Source organism: Arctopsyche grandis, chromosome 12 (genome assembly GCF_051622035.1).
Source record: "Arctopsyche grandis isolate Sample6627 chromosome 12, ASM5162203v2, whole genome shotgun sequence".
NCBI classification, from domain to species: Eukaryota; Metazoa; Arthropoda; class Insecta; order Trichoptera; family Hydropsychidae; genus Arctopsyche; species Arctopsyche grandis.
This window is the reverse complement of record NC_135366.1, coordinates 26643355-26660901: the sequence shown is the minus strand read 5'-3', so window position 1 is coordinate 26660901 and position 17547 is coordinate 26643355. Positions and strand designations below refer to the sequence as shown.

Below are 17547 nucleotides of genomic sequence, written 5' to 3'. Positions count from 1 at the left end.
CCGACCTTGCCTGAAATATTTTCGTTCACACAAGGGCAACGACACAATCTCGAGCCCTTAAGGATCTTCGAGAACATGATCTAACCAGCCAAGCTATGCATTGTACAACTGACCAGGATATAAACCAGTGCACCAGCTCCAGATGCTAATAAACCTCTAGTCTTCAACCAGCCTTTCCACCGAAATCTGCAACTAGCCCTCTTTGATGTGAATACACTGTACTTGCAAAAACTTGTATACCTACTGAACATGAATAAAGATCCTCTTAAAACTCAACCGAATTTCCATAGACCAGCATACGGTCAAAACAACCTCCCCTCCTGTATTAATATTGTTGCGTAGCGGTGGGTTCCGGATCCAAATGAAATCCGCCCTATAGTTATCTTTGCAAATGCTTTAAAAAGTCTATCTGACCCACTTTATTGATTGCGACTTCGTGATCAATATTATAAATTTACAATTTTACAAGATGTATCATCATCATATACAAAATTGTAAATACAAACTGGTTGAATGCTAATTAAACGATTCTTGCGTAGAGGTGGATTCAGGATCCAGATGAAAGGCCAAAGTCACTTCACAGCATTTATTTAAGGATGTGGCTATTTGCAGGTATTATAGGCTTTGCACCTATCGCAGATATAGTACCTGCAAATAGCCAATAATTCGCAGATATAGTACCTGCAAATAGCCAATAATTTGCAGATATAGTACCAAATAACCACAACCTTTATTTAACGATTCAGGAGGTCCACACGAGATCACCGCTCGCTCCAGAGTACTTGATCTGTCGTGTGTACCTCCTTATAAAGGACAAGTTGCCCAGCATAGCATCCCCAATCAGTTGACGTGTCTATTGTCTAGGCAGGTGGGTCTACCCTGGCGAGTCACATACACTCGCCCCAGTTCTGAGAACTCTAGCGTATCCTTTGTTCGAGCACTTACTGAGTCCCGTTAGCTTAATCTCTATTGTTCACCTCGAATGCACTTAGACAGTGGATACTCGCTCTAATTTTCATACGGTACGATATCAATAAATAATAATGAAAAAAGTACTAATTTCGATCATTTCTTATCGATTTACAATAACTACTACTACCTTATAATATTTGATATTATATGCTCTGAGGGTTTATATACTTTGAAGCACACTTCTGGTTATTGAATCTGCATATTATGATTTTTTCAAGTATGACTTGGTTGTTACTGAATCATAGCTGACCATATTCAAAACGGTTGAGAAGCTGCGGTAAAAGTTGTAAAGAAATAATACATGATTGAGCTCGTCAGTCTCTTTGGGACAGTGTGCGAGACTCGTCGCGAACTGCACTCATTGCGACAGTGTTTTTCAACTACGTACACTTAAGTAATATTTGAGAATCATTTATTAAATCCAAAAAATATATTACTCCTTCTTTATCTAACTTAATTCATTTATCTAATCTAATTTAATAAGTTTTTATAATTTGAAATATAAATCTCACTTGAAAGCTTTCTTAAAATATATCACTTTATTTTTTATATCGCTTTATATATTTTTAACCAAATTAAATTCAATCAATGTGATCAAATTTCAAAATGTAACAGTCTTAATTTGAGGTCACAACCCATTTTCAGAAATTGAGTGTAACTAATCGTTCTACGAGAACACTTGTATATCTTAAAATACATATAATTGTGTAATTTCAACAAGTTAAATTTACATTAGATCACAAAATGGAGTGTTGAGAAGCGCTGCAATATATACATTATATATAGTATATAATTCGAGAAAGTCTTCCGAAGTCGACAGAAGAAAAGAAAATGGCGACCATGAAGGGATTTCTTCTAGTTTCATGCCTATTTTTGGCGACAGTTTGTGAAGCGCTCGTTCACGATTCAGGTAAGAATATAAATGCTTTGAATTTTCGATATCATAAGTTGATTGTTTCATCAAAATTGGGTCAGTTGAAGCTATTTGATCCTTATTAATTTGGCCGGAATCAAAGGGTTAATTTTGTCTGTCGTAAAATTTCGATAGCAAAGGTGATATGAGGTTATCTCGTTTCAGCAAATACTCTTTATTTTAAACTATCTTAAAAAAATTCTCGTCCAGTTAAGTTTTAACAAAAAAAAATTAATCAGCAATACGTTGGGGTTTGACCCTTTTAATCTGCAAAAGTTTGTTTTTTAATCGACGAATAAAATAAATAATATTTTTTTTTGCATAATTTGCGTCAAATTGCTTTTCCTAATTATGTATTTCTTATGATGTTTTTTGCGTACATACTTTATATGGTAATATGTACGTATGAAATTTAAATTAAATAAATTTATATATTTTATATTTCAATGTTGATTTAACTTCAGTTGGTATACAATAAAAAAAGAGAAAATATTCATGTGATTTTCCCTAAGATGATAAATTTATTTCATATTTAAATAAGCAGTTGATGTCACAATCTATATTTAAATACACTGATTAAACATATCCTGGACAGAATCTACAGCACGAAAACGAAAAGTATTCATAATTTTAAACGATGAGTGTGTTCTAAATGTATGTTCTTGCTAAAAAGAGGTAAATGTACATTCAGTCATAATTTATAAATATAACGAAAGTGAAACTTAATTTGTTTTGAATATTTTTATGGATGGTAAATAGCGCTTATACAATATTCTGAAGGAAAAATGTTAATAAACCTTCAATTCAGTAGTTTAAAGCTGCTTTATATGAATAGTAAATGTAATGTTTCTTCAAAATTGTGTTGATTCTGGATTGCAACTTTCATGATAGTAATATAATTACTTCAAAGAGGGAATTTTTGCTAATGATTCACTCAATTTTTCCACATCAATGCCCATTGTACTAAAATAACCTTTTTCGTAGGTTATCTCGATTGTAAAACCATTCAAAGCAGAAGAATAAAAAAAATTATTGATAAATTTAAAAGGCATTACTTCAGAGAGACAATTCTCATTGGTATGATGAATGTAGAAGCGTTTCGAGAGAAGGCTAAGGATATTTTCGTCCACGATGCGGAAGAGTTGACTGGCGCCATATAGAGTAGCGGTTTATTTAATTTGTGTTTTTTTTCTTCATTGTTGTTGTTGCCATCGGTGACAAATCAGTGACAGGGCCAGTTCGTACCTGGCAACTGTTGTTGGATCCATATATGGTCCTCAGACCACATGTGCCCTGCAAGACTCTTGCTGCAACATTGGGTGCGTGGGTGAAATACAACCATTTGCGTCACCTAAAGACGCGCACAAGAACCACTCGAAAAAGTCTTCACACAATTATGAAATCGCATTCTGCACATTTGGACCTATCTGGACCTTGGTGCTTTCACCAATTGACCCTTTGCCTATGCCTGTTTGGGTACTCTTGGGTACTACATATTTGAGTGTCGTGCTTAAGGTCGCATATGTAATAGATAGTATACTCAATATGTTTGACTTATGTAAAATGAGTACATGTTTGTTTGCTTTCTGGTAATAAGTTGTGTTTATCAAAGAGGGAAAAAATTTTGGAACGTAACGGGCTTTTCAAGTGCTATTCAATTTATTGTGCATTTTAAGTGCTCTTAGCAAATAACAGTGAATACTCAAGTTATTTGACAACATACAAATTCCTTCAGTAAAATAATCAAATAAAACTCACCTCAAGTCTTTTAAAAATATGTACATATGTATTTCTGTATTTTCATACGTTAAGTACATACGAACATATAGGCAAAAAATCCGCTCAATTCCTCTTCTCCAAGCTTACGAAACAAAAAATGGCCACGCAATTGGGTTTGTTCAATTTGTTTGCTTGTATACTTGATTCAAATAACTTTCAGTGCCAATTCCAAACAAGTCAAACCTATAATAGAGGTAATTTATATACTTCATACCTCACAGAGTACAGCATTCGGACTACTTGCTATCTCGCTTGCACCAACGCTATCTGCGTCACAAACACGGACCCCAATAAAGTCTTTCTAACGCAATTACCGCTCGAGTTAGTACGTTTAGATAAAAAAAAATATTGAGATAGAAAACCAATCCTTATAAGCGTGATGAAATAAAAAAAAACTAGCCAAATAAACGCATAATACCATGAAAAAAAAATTTTTTTTGACTTAAGATTCGCTAGATAATTAATTGTAAGTATTTTAATGCAATGAAATATCACAATCAATAGGAAAAACGTCTGAATATTGATTCCAATACTTATTTTGAGCACAACAATACTAGATTTTGAGTTAAAGACCGCAAAAGTCAAAAAACTGTAAAAATTGCACATTTTTTTAAACGCTCATATCTCGTAAACGATAGCGAACCAACAAAAATCATTATCATATTCGAATTCAATGGGTCAAACTTAATAAAGGTTGATTAGTCCCCGCTCTGGTAATGTTTTTTATTGCTCAGTATTATTACACACATTGTGATCGCCCAAAAGACAATTTTTGTCATGAAAATCGTGAATACGGAATATTTGACACTCAAGTTCTCGTTAGTGTGATAGTTATCGTTAGTATGATGAACTTTTCGGCTGCCAGATGTTTCGTTATAGAGATTTTAGTGACTTTTGAGCGAGCGCTTTGTGGGCAATAATCACCGAACCCAAAACAATAGGAGATTTATTATACTTAATCTCAATATACATATGTATGAACACGTATTTTGTGCCATCCGGAGCTGGACCCTTTCGCTATTTTAGCACCATGTTATACAACAATCATTGTCTGTACTTTTCTCCGTCTATTACTCATCGACCGTGTCGACTTTCAGGCATCATACATGAATCACAACTGTTTTAGTAATCAACGTTGCAAATGCAATCAAGATTTAACATGTGTAATTTCGATCATAGGAAGTTGATGATATGTACATACATACATACATACATTGCATTACCATTTAAATATGGACATGTACTTAAAGAGAGAGTTGTGGATCATTAATCATCGTGACGATCAAGAAAATAGATTTTTTTACTTACGTATACATATATCGATATAATTACTCATGTGTATAATGTTACAGTCGAAGTGTATTTTCAGTTTGAATATATTCCAACTGGCGTTTTAGATCATTTATATTCGAATACAATTCAACTAGTACATTGTATATCTACAAGTGCAAATACACTTTCAACAATGTGCGTCAGTTGTAATATAACAGTTGAGTTTTGACAGCTCTGATGTTTTTATGAATGCTTTCAATAATGCGTTTAATATTTGCTAGGTATTAAGAATAAAGGTAATAAGTAACGTATTACGATAATAGACTGTGCTCAAAACACAAATGTGACTTTACTAGTTGAGTGACGTTTTCACGGAAACCTAATCTCGCCATCTTACCTAGTATCAACTTATAGTTGAACTGTATTTTCAGTTGTAATATATTTTAACCAGTTAGAATGTATGTAATTCACCATATGAATCAACTTACGTGGGTTAAATGGAAGATATTACAACTAGTCAAAATATATTACATCTGAAAATACACGTCAACTATAACGGTAGTTGGTACCAAGTTAGTTGGAATATATTCTAACTAGTCAAAATATATCACTTTGGCTGTAACGTAGCCAGCAGTTTGGCTTAGTGGTAGCGTATATATTTAGCACCACTGAGGTCAAAGGTTCGAGTCCTCGTAATCTTCTGGTTAGATTTGGGGGTTTTGTGACTCCAAATCGATCGTTTCTCTATCAGAGTTTGCCAATTTTATCTGATCATTGCTGAAACGGTTCCTGAAAATTGGTCAAATCTATTCCTGTTGTCACAAAATCTGCCTGTTTATAATTTGTAATAATTATACACAGTAATCCGAAATCTATAGATATCTCTATAGACATCTCTATAATTCAGTATTTATTATATGAATAAAAATTGTACACAAAAAAAAAATCTAAAAATAATCCATAGATGTCTCTATGATTATTATTTCTGATTAATTGTTATATGCTATATAATCTGATTGTATATGTATTACTGTATTTCTGATTTCTGATTGTTTATGTATTCTGTATTTCGTTAACGTACACCCGTCGCATTGGAGCAAATCTGTAATGTTGAGTGTATATTGATTTGTAACAATAAAAAATAAAATAAAATATACACACATACAAGTAGGTATATAGTTTGCTAGTTGATAAATATATTGAGACCAATTCGTTGAAGGGTGAACACTGAACAATGATGATGGGTCGAATAACGGTAGCGAAAACATCTCGAGAAAATTCTTTTTCCATGTAAGGAACGGTTTACTCTCGTTAGCACCGGTTCGAGACGTGTAGTCAGGATCTGTTTAAATAAATAAAAAAAACATGATGGTTGGTTAACAGTTGGTTAACGGTTGATCTATTTTCAGTTGCCACTGCTGAGTTGGACGAGGTGATTAAACAGGACGAGTTCGTGCTGCTGATGAAGCAGACCAAAGTGCTGAAGCGACCCAAGGACCAGCCTGAAAGCCTTTTGGAAGTTCGTTTCCCCGGTGAAGTGAGGCGATTCTCACTGAAGCTGAACAGACAAACTGATACAGGTAATGCTGAAGATTCAAAATGATGGTTTGGTTCTGATAAGTTTACGCACAGATATTTTATTTTTTTATATACATACTAGCTGAACCCGGCATGCGTTGCAACGCCACAATATTGCATGTAATTCCCGTTCCCATTCCCGTTCCCATTTGTCGGGAAAACGCAGCGAACACGTTGGTCGCGATGCGAAAACATTTGAAATTATAGCGTTGCAATGACACCCATTTCCATTTTTCCCGTTTTTTTTCATAGTAATCTTCCCGGACATGCATACAACAAATCTTGAAAGTTCCATCGTAATCGGTTCAGTGGTTTAGGAGCCTATTCGAGACACACACACACACACACAAACATTCATTTTTATATACGTATATAGATATACCAAGAAGGTCTAGCAGGTAAAAACCAATGCACCTTCCTGGCCAATTACAAACAATGCAGCATTTTTATTACATAAGTCGCAATATTACGAAACACTAAAAACTCGAAATTAACGAAACATATATGAATTTTAACTTGTACATAAATTTTACTGTACATTTATCATACTCAAATAGTACTGACATAGTAGATAGGCGGTCTCCCTCAAGGGACCGAAAGTGAAACGCCCGAAAACGCAAATATCGGAAGGCAAAGATCTTAAGTCGAAAGATCAAAAAAAAATACGTATGTATGTATATACATATAATATATATGAGTGGCATGCGGTGAAATTATCTCTATTTTTGTCATACAGCCTTGTTTAATGTGCGCGCGCAGAATACGGGAGGAAAAGCCTGTTCCTCTTGTTCCTGTTGTATCCTGCATGCGCAAATTAAGTGAGTATGTACGGCGGGGGAGAGACCCTTTTTTATCTTTCGACTTAAGATCTTTCGATTTTTGATCTTTGCTTTCCGATATTTGCGTTTTCGGGCGTTTCACTTTCAGTCCCGTGAGGTAGACCCAGTAGATAGGAAGGTTTTTAGTCCATTTAATCGAGGAACCGTTTCAATAAGGACATCAGAAAAATTGGCAAACTCTGATAGGAAGCGAACGACCTGGAGTCACAACTATCCAAGTCTGGCTAGCAGCATTACATATATACTCGGAATAAATTCTTTTCAATCGAGATCAACTCGCGGGATCGAACGCGGCGCCTCTCGGTGCTAGGCATAAGCCCAACGACTGAGCCATGTTGCTGGCTAAATAATTATAAATCATAAATTATAAAAATTATAAATCACAAGATAAGGAATGCAGTGATCGATCAGACATTTTTGCACTCGACAAAAAAGTCTTCATAAGTTTTCATTCGTTGGTAACGTTTTTCATGACGTATGTTCAATTTTTCAGTAACTTTGGAGGCAGGAGACAGCGCTTTAAGATGGAGTTCAGATGGATTGAGTCAGGGTGGACCTTTGGCTTTCGAAATCCGCCAAATTGACGGCGACGGAGCGTATGTTACTTTGTACAAAGGTTGCGAACCACTGTCGGAATTGCACGCTCCAGTTTCGTTCAGAGACATATTCTCGGATATGGAACAGCCCACCGTAAAACTGGTAATGCTCCAAACTTTCTACTGGAGAAAATCCTATTTTTAGTAGTTTCGTGTCCTCAATCTTGATATTTGCTCTTTGCAGTTTCACGAAAAGCGCTATCCTATAAGCGTGGTCGGAGGACCAGCTGCTGACGTACTGGGATGTGAACCCAGAGAAGATTCCAGGTTCAGAAATCATCATCAACATCGCACTACGACCGAACGTATGCAAGCTCAGCAAGGATATGAAGATGACATAGCTCAACGTGGAGACATTCCAATCATACATACTGAGAACTGTGATGGTAATTTAATGTTTTTACTCTTCAGCGCATTATTTTTTCTCTTTTGAATATTGTACATCGTTGGACTTTGATGTGAATTCTAGATCTCTTGGTGAAGTCGATCAATGATCTGATCATGGTGATTCGTCAGCTGAAGGCCGAAGTCCTGCGTCAGCGTAATGATATCCAAAACCTTCGATCAACCTTGGATAATTGTGTCGGATGCAAGGAGCCAGCTCAGCAGCGGATCTCCTGCGCTTCAGGACCCTGCTATCCTGGTGAATAGTCCTCTTCTGCACCAAAAGATTATCACATAATACATACTTAATCTATAACCAGATTACCTCTTTTTTTATACTACAACCAATTTACTTAAAAGTATGTAATAACATTGATTAAATTTCAACTATAAAAAGTCTTCAAATGTGATAGCATGATTCTTACCAACATATATACTTATACCATTAGATTGATTAAATGTTACCGTGAAAGCTTTTTTTTTTATTAATAATATGTAGATTAATTTTATTAGTGTGTAAGATTTTTTAAATCGAAATATTTCTAAAGACTTAATGTGATTTGCATCATTTTATTTGCATGATTTTTCATACAAGAGAATGAGCATGAAAAATAAATGTAAATTCAATATATACTATAATTCGCACTTCTTATGTATGTGTATTATGTATTTGAATAATGTTTTATAAAATATCATACACATAGCTATGGACATTATATTAAAAACTAGGTCGTCGTTATAGAACTACAGTTCATATTCAAAGCCAGGCCTGGTCCTTCATGAAAACATCAAATTGATTGATTGTTAGTCGCATAATCATCAATCAGAGACTTGAGTTATCATATATTTTTTAAGCTAAGAGCTTTAAAAGTAGACCTGCTTTGATTATTATTGTCACTATTACGACGGCCTCGACCAATAATTTTGATAAAAGGTTAATCTGAATGATTTTAAGTAAATATGCATGATATTATCAACAAAGTTTAGTAAAATTTATATAAATAATGCAGTAATCATATTCTCTTTTAGATAGAAAATTATAATTTAGGTTTATAAAATTAGATTGAAGAAATTTAATCTATTGAAAGTAGCAAAGTCTATTTCAGATCAAGTCTCAGTCTAAAGAAGGCTTTTATCTTTATGTAAAATAGGTTTTTGCAGCTTTCAAAGAAACATGTTCAGAATGTAAATGTATCCTTCTTGAAAATGTGAAATTAAACCAGTAACAAACAAAAAATCAAATTGGTTTTCTTGTCTTATATTTGCTTCCATCATATTCATAACAAAGCTCAATTAATACAAACGTAATGGGTTAAGAAGGCAAACTTAACATTCTGAAAATGTTCTTGCTAATGTTATAATATAATTATATCGTAATGTGAATAATATAATAGACCATTAAAATCAAACACAAAATATATGTAGATACTTTGTCTTTTTGTAAATATTAGTATTAATTGAGCTTTTGAATTAAAATTATACATTCTTTCATCATTCTTTCATACTAAGATGAGTCAGTTTCATCTCCTTGACTATATCTTCAAATGCACACTTAGATGGCCCTCATTTTGCTGATAAAAATATATTTTTAGACATTTTAATACAAATGACATAGTGAAAGTGGGATAATCTAATTTTATTCATTTAGGAATGTATGTAGGGTTCTACATATGTATATAGCAACCCTAAAGTTGTGATCATTTGTTATATTCAAAATAAATAATACCCCTTTTAGGGTTTAATTTTATTACTATTCTATAAATTACAGTATAAAATGAATTTTTAGGCTTTTATTATGATACTTGTACTTTTATTATGATATTGGAATATTTGAAAAATCTTAGTTTTCAACAAAATTAAAGCTATTATACTTTGAAAACTTAATACACTCAAAATTGGATCCAAAACTATACCTGAATGAAAACCAATATAACTTAATTCTTGAATACTTTATATATAGGAGTTCAATGTCAAGATTCAGCTGAAGGACCCCGTTGTGGAGCTTGTCCCAGAGGATACATTGGAGATGGACGTTCTTGCAGACCAGGAGTTGCATGCGTAGATAGACCATGCTTTGCCGGTGAACTATCTTTAGAAAGACTGTTTTAAAAGGACCAATATTTTCGAAAATAAACAATTAATTTCTATTTTGAAGGTGTAAGATGCTATGACACTGTTGAGGGTGCTCAATGTGGTCCATGTCCCAATGGATACGACGGTGATGGACGAAGCTGTACCAGAAGAGCTACATGTCAGCAAGGCTCCTGCTTCCCAGGAGTACAGTGCGTATCCATGGACAGTCCTCCTTACTACCGTTGTGGTCCTTGTCCTGAAGGCTATACTGGAAATGGCACCGATTGTAAAGACGAAGATGAAGTATGGAACCATTTTTCTGATAGACATCATTTTTGTGTTATATTTTGATGTATCCGATGTGTTTATTTTACTTTAGTGTGATTTGGCAGAGCCATGTGATCCCCGGCAACAGTGTGTTAACTTGTCACCAGGGTATAGATGTGGTCCATGTCCTCAAGGCTTCACGACAAGCAGAACTTCACCTGGTGGTGGAGTCGACCACGCCAGACGAAATCGACAGCAATGTATTGATATCGATGAGTGTACCAGAGGTGCTTGTGTGGCTAATTCTGTGTGTGTTAACACAGAGGTGAGGAATTTTTTACAATAGATGCAATTTTATCCAGTTTTCATGACAATGGGTTTCTAATATAAGGTAACCATTTTTTACCAAATTCAAAACCAGGACATTTTTTCCAAAAACATATTTCTAAATACTTCAATTATTCAAAACGAAGATTCATGAACGCACATTTATGAAGAAATGAATTCATTTTCTTGAATTCTCTTATAAAATTCTACACAAGGGTGGTTAATATTATACTAAGTGATAAGCAAACATTCAATTTCGTTTTATCACTACACTATGTATTGTTCATAAAAGTAAAAAATCCTCCGACTGGTGCATTTGCTCCTGATAAATGGAAACAACATTTGCTTATTTGCCAATATTTTTGTAGAAGACATCATTTTCACCGAAGAATTTGATTATTAGATAAAAAATTCTATTACATAAAGTGTACTGGTTTTATCTCACGACTTACCAGGACAAATACCCAAAAAACCAGTACTGTCCTGGTAAAATCAGTACGAATGGTCACCTTATTCTAAAAATATATATATATATATTCACTGTAATTATCAAAACCATTTACATAATCCCTGGAAGCGGATATTTTTTCTCATCGATTTTAATTTATCTGTATATCTAGTATAATTTAAGTTTATTTATGAAGACATTTAATAATAAGTTTTTGGAAATTAAGACTGAATAACTGGTTTTTGGAAACCCAATGTATTACAGCGCTGCATACATATATAGGGTTCGTCATAAATTGCCATTATATAATATTAGTTTTGTGCCCGATGAAGTATCATCGCATGGGTTTATTTAATACCTACATATAAACAATAGAAAAATTAATTTAATTAATTTTCAATAGATGGCGCTAAATGCTCAGAGACTTATTTTCCTAGAGGAAACATTGGTAGCAAACAGTATAAATAGAATTTTTTTGTTAATCTGTTAATACATATGCTTTAACTGTGACGTACATACATATGTCGAATCGAAACGACTATTATAGTACGGCGAGCGTTATCTTACACAGTCGCGCAGCATAGTGCTATTATCATAGAAGATCATAGAATGCATAGAATCGCTCTCAGCCTCCAAAAATGTTGCTACAAAAACTCTGTGCGGCAGAATTTGTTCATTGTTTGCTAAACTTCGTCTCTCTCTCTCTCTCTTGTCTCTCTTCTGACTTTCCGTCTCTCTCTTCGATGGCTTGCTTTTAGACGATACTTTTGTTAACAATGACCATTCTATGCATTCTATTTCTATGGCTATTATATATAAATGATATGATATGATGCGTCGTTATAGGGTTCCTACCGTTGTGGACCTTGCAATAGAGGTTATGCTGGCAACCAAACTTTGGGATGTCACACTGGACCAGGCCTCTGTCCTGATGGCACTTTCTGCGACAGGAATGCCGATTGTTTGTACAGTGGAAATAACACGTATCATTGCGTGTGCCAAATTGGATTTGCTGGAGATGGTAGAATTTGCGCCAACGATCGAGATCTAGATGGCTGGCCAGATACTGATCTTGGTTGCCCGGATCACAAATGTCGAAAGGTAACCATAATCACCAACATTAGGAAGGACGAGTTTAAAAACACTTATTATATGAAATATTTGTAATTTTTACAGGATAATTGTGTAGTTATACCGAACTCAGGTCAAGAAGATGCTGATGAAGATGGACGAGGAGATGCTTGCGACTCGGACGCCGATGGTGATGGAATATCCAACAGTCCGGTAATAAAAAAATGATTTTCTTTTGCTCCCACATCGCAAGTTGCGTGTGTTGGATATTTGATCTCACACCACTAATAGGAGGCATGAAAATCATTTATGAATTTAATTTGTTTTCAGGATAACTGTCCGCTCAAGTATAATCCAGATCAGGCTGATTCGGAGACAGGGGGTGGTGATAAGGTTGGAGACGCTTGTGATAATTGTCCATTAGTGCCCAATGAAGATCAGGAAGATGTTGATAAGGATGGTATCGGTGATGCTTGCGATCCTGATATCGATAATGACAGTATGTAATATTAATTTGAATAATATGTTAATCTTTTAAATAAAGAAAATCCTATCTCTATTTAAAATTAATGTATCCAGGTATTCCAAACCATTCCGACAATTGCCCGAGACATTCCAATATTGAACAAAGAGATAGTGATGGCGATGGTATTGGTGATGTATGCGACAACTGTCCAAGAGTGCCCAATCCAAACCAATCTGACTCCGACAAAGATCTCGTAGGAGACGCTTGTGACAGCGATGTCGATAGAGATAGGTAAAATTTAAATTATTCTCATACCATATAAATATTATACACTGTAGAAGTTATTAGTAATGTATATAAAGAGGATATTTTGGATGTAATAAGTAGTCACCGGAGCCTGAGGGGGCCGTGTATTGTTCAAAGGTTGTAAATGCATTGTTAAAGGTTTGCCGAACAATGGATAGCACTGTGACTATCCTACCTCTAGTAATAAGTAGAGGTAGGACCGGAAGCGCGCCGTCTATTGTTCCATTATTGTAAATGCTTTGTAAAAAAGGTTCGGCAAACCTTTAACAATGCATTTGCAATATTTGAACAATAAACGGCCCCCTCAGGGTCCGGTGACTAGTAATAAGTCCAGTGTCCGTATCCACAACGTGCCGTTTATTGTTAAATTGTTGTAAATGTTATTGTTCAATTGTTGTAAAAGGTTCGCCCAACCTTTTTTTTGTACTCTAGCTTTGTAAATAGAGCCAAGCCGCCCCGATTCCTGGAAAAAGTACGGTGTCTATCCGCAGTCTAGTAATAACTAGTCACCGGACCCAGAAGGTGCCGCGTATTGTTCAAAGGTTGTAAATGCATTGTTAAAGGTTTGCCGAATCTTTTTTACAAAGGATTTACAACAATGGTACAATGGATAGCACTGTGACTATCCTACCTCTAGTAATAACTTGTTACAACCAAAATATCCTCTTTATATACATACTAGTATTGTGCCCAATGAAATATCATCGCATGGGTTATGGCATATTAAGATATTAATTTTAAAAAAAATAAACGAAATGTGTCGGTCTTGTTTACGATCTGGACGCGGTCGTATTTTTTTCAAATACCTTATAAATATATTTAATTTAATATTTATATTTAATTGTTTAATATGAAAAAAAATGTTAAAAACTACCTACCTACCTACATATAAACAATATGAAACACCAATAAAAAAACTAATTAATTAAATACATTTTCAATAGATGGTGCTAAATGCTCAGAAACTTATTTTCCTAGAGGAAACATTGGTAGCAAACAGTGTATATAGAAGTTTTTTTCTTTCGTTATTATATTCGTACATTTTGCTGGTAGAAGATAACAACTGTGACGTACATATGTCAAATCGAAACGACTATTATAGTACGGCGAGCGTTATCGCACTCAGATACACAGACACACAGAATAGCGCTATCATACATATGATGTACTTTCATTAAAACATTGGCCTTCTTTACATATATATTGAAATAATTTTAGAGACGGCATACAAGATAGTGAAGACAACTGTCCAAAAGTACCAAACAGCAATCAGTTAGACACGGATAATGACGGACGTGGAGACGCTTGTGATCCTGATTCAGACAATGACGGAATCCCGAACGTGAGAGACAACTGTCCATTGGCTTATAACCCCAGCCAAGAAGATAACAACAGTAATTTCATTTAATTTATGCAAATTTTCAGCACTAGTTAAGAAGATTCACCATCTTAAATACATGTCTATAATGTTTCTATAGTTATTCAAGACCGGTACAATGTCATTAAAAACTCACTAAGCACTGTGTTTTTAATGCTGTATTTTATTCATTGGTTTGGGAATATAATTTAAGATATAACATGCCTAGGTCGTCATTTAAATCATTACTATATCATATCATAGGAATACCATTAAAATTATTTATTTCAGACAACGGAGTTGGAGACAGATGCGAAAATGACTTTGATGTTGATGAAGTGCCAAATCATCTTGATAATTGTCCCAACAATTCTAAAATTTGGTCCACTGATTTCAGGTATATATACATATATAAAAATATATGTAAATATGGCATTCATAATATAAAAATTTTAATTTTGTAATGTATGATTTTGTTTTTGGTTACTAGGACTTACCAAACGGTAGTATTAGATCCTGAAGGCGAATCCCAAATCGATCCTAACTGGGTCATTTACAATAAAGGAGCTGAAATTGTACAAACGATGAACAGCGATCCAGGACTTGCCGTAGGATATGATTCTTTCAATGGTGTAGACTTCGAAGGAACGTTCTTCGTTGATACGGACGTCGATGACGACTATGTCGGATTCATATTCAGGTAGATAGATCTTACAATAAATAAATCCTTGCTTTAATAACGATATGTACATCTAAACTTTGGAATATTTCAGTTATCAAGATAATCACAAGTTTTATACTGTTATGTGGAAGAAGGCTACTCAAACTTATTGGGAAGCTACACCATTCAGAGCCGTAGCTGAACCGGGCATACAACTCAAAGTTGTAGACTCCAGTACTGGACCTGGTGAAATGATGAGGAATTCTCTCTGGCATACGGGAGACACGCCTGACCAAGTACTACAAAAAACATACTATTTTTTTACATACCTCCTTTACGTTTCACTTGTCTTTCAACAACAACTAAATTCCCACCTGACGACTTACTCTTCGTTGAGTGAGCGATGATTGGGTATCTGATAAGCTTAAGTTGGAGTTGCAAAAAAAAAAAACTACGAAACATTACAATCCCTTATACCTGGGACGCACCTACTTCACATTTTGTACCAGAATATCCTGTATTAGAATTTTTGGGTTTGGCGTATTTTCAATATACACGTTGAAACAAACAAACGGTGTTCCTGATATCGGAAGCAATGTTTTTTTTTACATACCTCCTTTACTTTTCACTTACGATTACAATTCAGGAAAAAGTTTGCGTCTTATCCGATCGTTTTCATACTTTGCCATATTGCTTATTTTGGTCAACAATATAAGTAAATGGATCATCCGCCATTACGATGGTGCAAAAATATCGTGTAAGACGCGTTTTAAATCTGCCCGGCGAGATAATCGTTGACGTTTATCCACCGTTTGTTTATTAGTTTTAAACATAGATGGCGGTAGTAAAATAAAATTATTGATATATTTATTCAAAATAATAGTTTTATATAAAGGATCATATTAATTATATTTTTAATTTACAGGTCAAGTTGTTATGGAAAGATCCTCGTAACGTCGGATGGAAAGAGAAAACTGCTTACCGTTGGTTATTATTACACAGACCCAAGATAGGTCTGATCAGGTTGAGGGTGTTTGAAGGTGAGCATATGGTGGCCGATTCCGGAAACGTGTACGATTCTACATTCAAAGGTGGTCGCTTGGGAGTGTTCTGCTTCTCTCAAGAAATGATCATCTGGTCCGATTTGGTCTACAGATGTAACGGTTAGTCCATTTAGAGTGTATTATTATTTAAGAATACTTGGGATGGTTTTAAATATATTGTGTAATTTCACAGAGAATGTGCCGGATACGATCTATAGAGAATTGCCCCCGAGACTCCGGCAAGAGGTCAGCATAGATATTTCACGACCAGGACGTTCTTAAAGTTTTGGTTTATATCTGCAGAGTATTGGTGTGTCAAATTGTGTGAAAATTTTGTATGTAAAAGCGTAAATCTTACATAATATATGTATGTATGTATTATATATTCATATCAGAATAAATTTCAATTTATTATGTAATATGTATTATATCTATATTATATTGGAATAGATAAGTATATTTTCGTTTTTTTTTTTTTTTTGAGAATGTGTATGTATGTGTAATAGATATGCATATGATATTAGTAAATTTAAGATTGAATAAATAATTATTTTTTAAGTTGAAAAATGCCATATTGCAGTCTGATTTAAAATGTACAGTACTTTTTAAGATAAAATCAATTGAAAATTAATACAAATAAATTATATATCTATATTTTAATACGGTTTAGTTTTATTTCATAGGTTAATACGGTTTAGTTTTTTTTTATAGGACCAGTATGGGTCTACGTGACGAGCCAGAATGTTAAATTACAGAAAACACAAGTATCGGAAGGCAAAGATCGAAAATCTAAAGATCTTAAGTCGAAAGATCAAAAAAAGGGTGCATGGTAAACGGTACATACTCACGTACATACCCACTTAATTTGCGCGAGCAGGGTATAACAGGGACAAGAGGAACAGGTTTTTCCTCCCGTATTCTGCGCGCGCACATTAATACGGGAGGAAAAGCCTGTTCCTCTTGTATCCTGCTCGCGCAAATTAAGTGAGTATGTACCGTTTACCATGCACCCTTTTTTTTTGATCTTTCGACTTAAAATCTTTCGATTTTCGATCTTTGCCTTCCGATATTTGCGTTTTCTCTAATTTAACACTCTGGCTCGTCGCGGAGACTGGACCAGTATATATGTAGTTATTGGTCACTTGAAGTAAACTACATAATACATATATTCAGTATCGTTGTGTATTTATGTATG

At 34.4% G+C, this 17547-nt stretch overlaps 1 protein-coding gene across 1 annotated transcript; it reads left to right on the top strand.

The window, feature by feature from the left end:
- Positions 1-1288: 1288 nt before the first annotated feature.
- Positions 1289-16810, top strand: LOC143919880 (cartilage oligomeric matrix protein-like). Its single transcript, XM_077442440.1, has 19 exons — positions 1289-1366; positions 1709-1882; positions 6346-6516; positions 7847-8052; positions 8134-8335; positions 8419-8592; positions 10294-10413; positions 10489-10709; positions 10786-10998; positions 12295-12549; positions 12625-12732; positions 12850-13018; positions 13099-13276; positions 14510-14685; positions 14940-15045; positions 15139-15348; positions 15422-15605; positions 16235-16472; positions 16546-16810. Exons 2-19 carry the CDS (start codon positions 1804-1806, stop codon positions 16632-16634), a joined length of 3099 nt encoding a protein of 1032 aa, XP_077298566.1. The 5' UTR covers positions 1289-1366; positions 1709-1803; the 3' UTR covers positions 16635-16810.
- The last annotated feature ends 737 nt before the right edge of the window (positions 16811-17547 follow it).

Excerpts from the sequence above, each read along its gene's own strand:
- LOC143919880 (XM_077442440.1), top strand. The coding sequence starts at position 1,804 with ATGGCGACCATGAAGGGATTTCTTCTAGTTTCATGCCTATTTTTGGCG. Across the intron at positions 8,593-10,293 it reads TTCAGGACCCTGCTATCCTG|GAGTTCAATGTCAAGATTCA; the intron begins GTGAATAGTCCT and ends CTTTATATATAG. Across the intron at positions 12,550-12,624 it reads CGGATCACAAATGTCGAAAG|GATAATTGTGTAGTTATACC; the intron begins GTAACCATAATC and ends TAATTTTTACAG.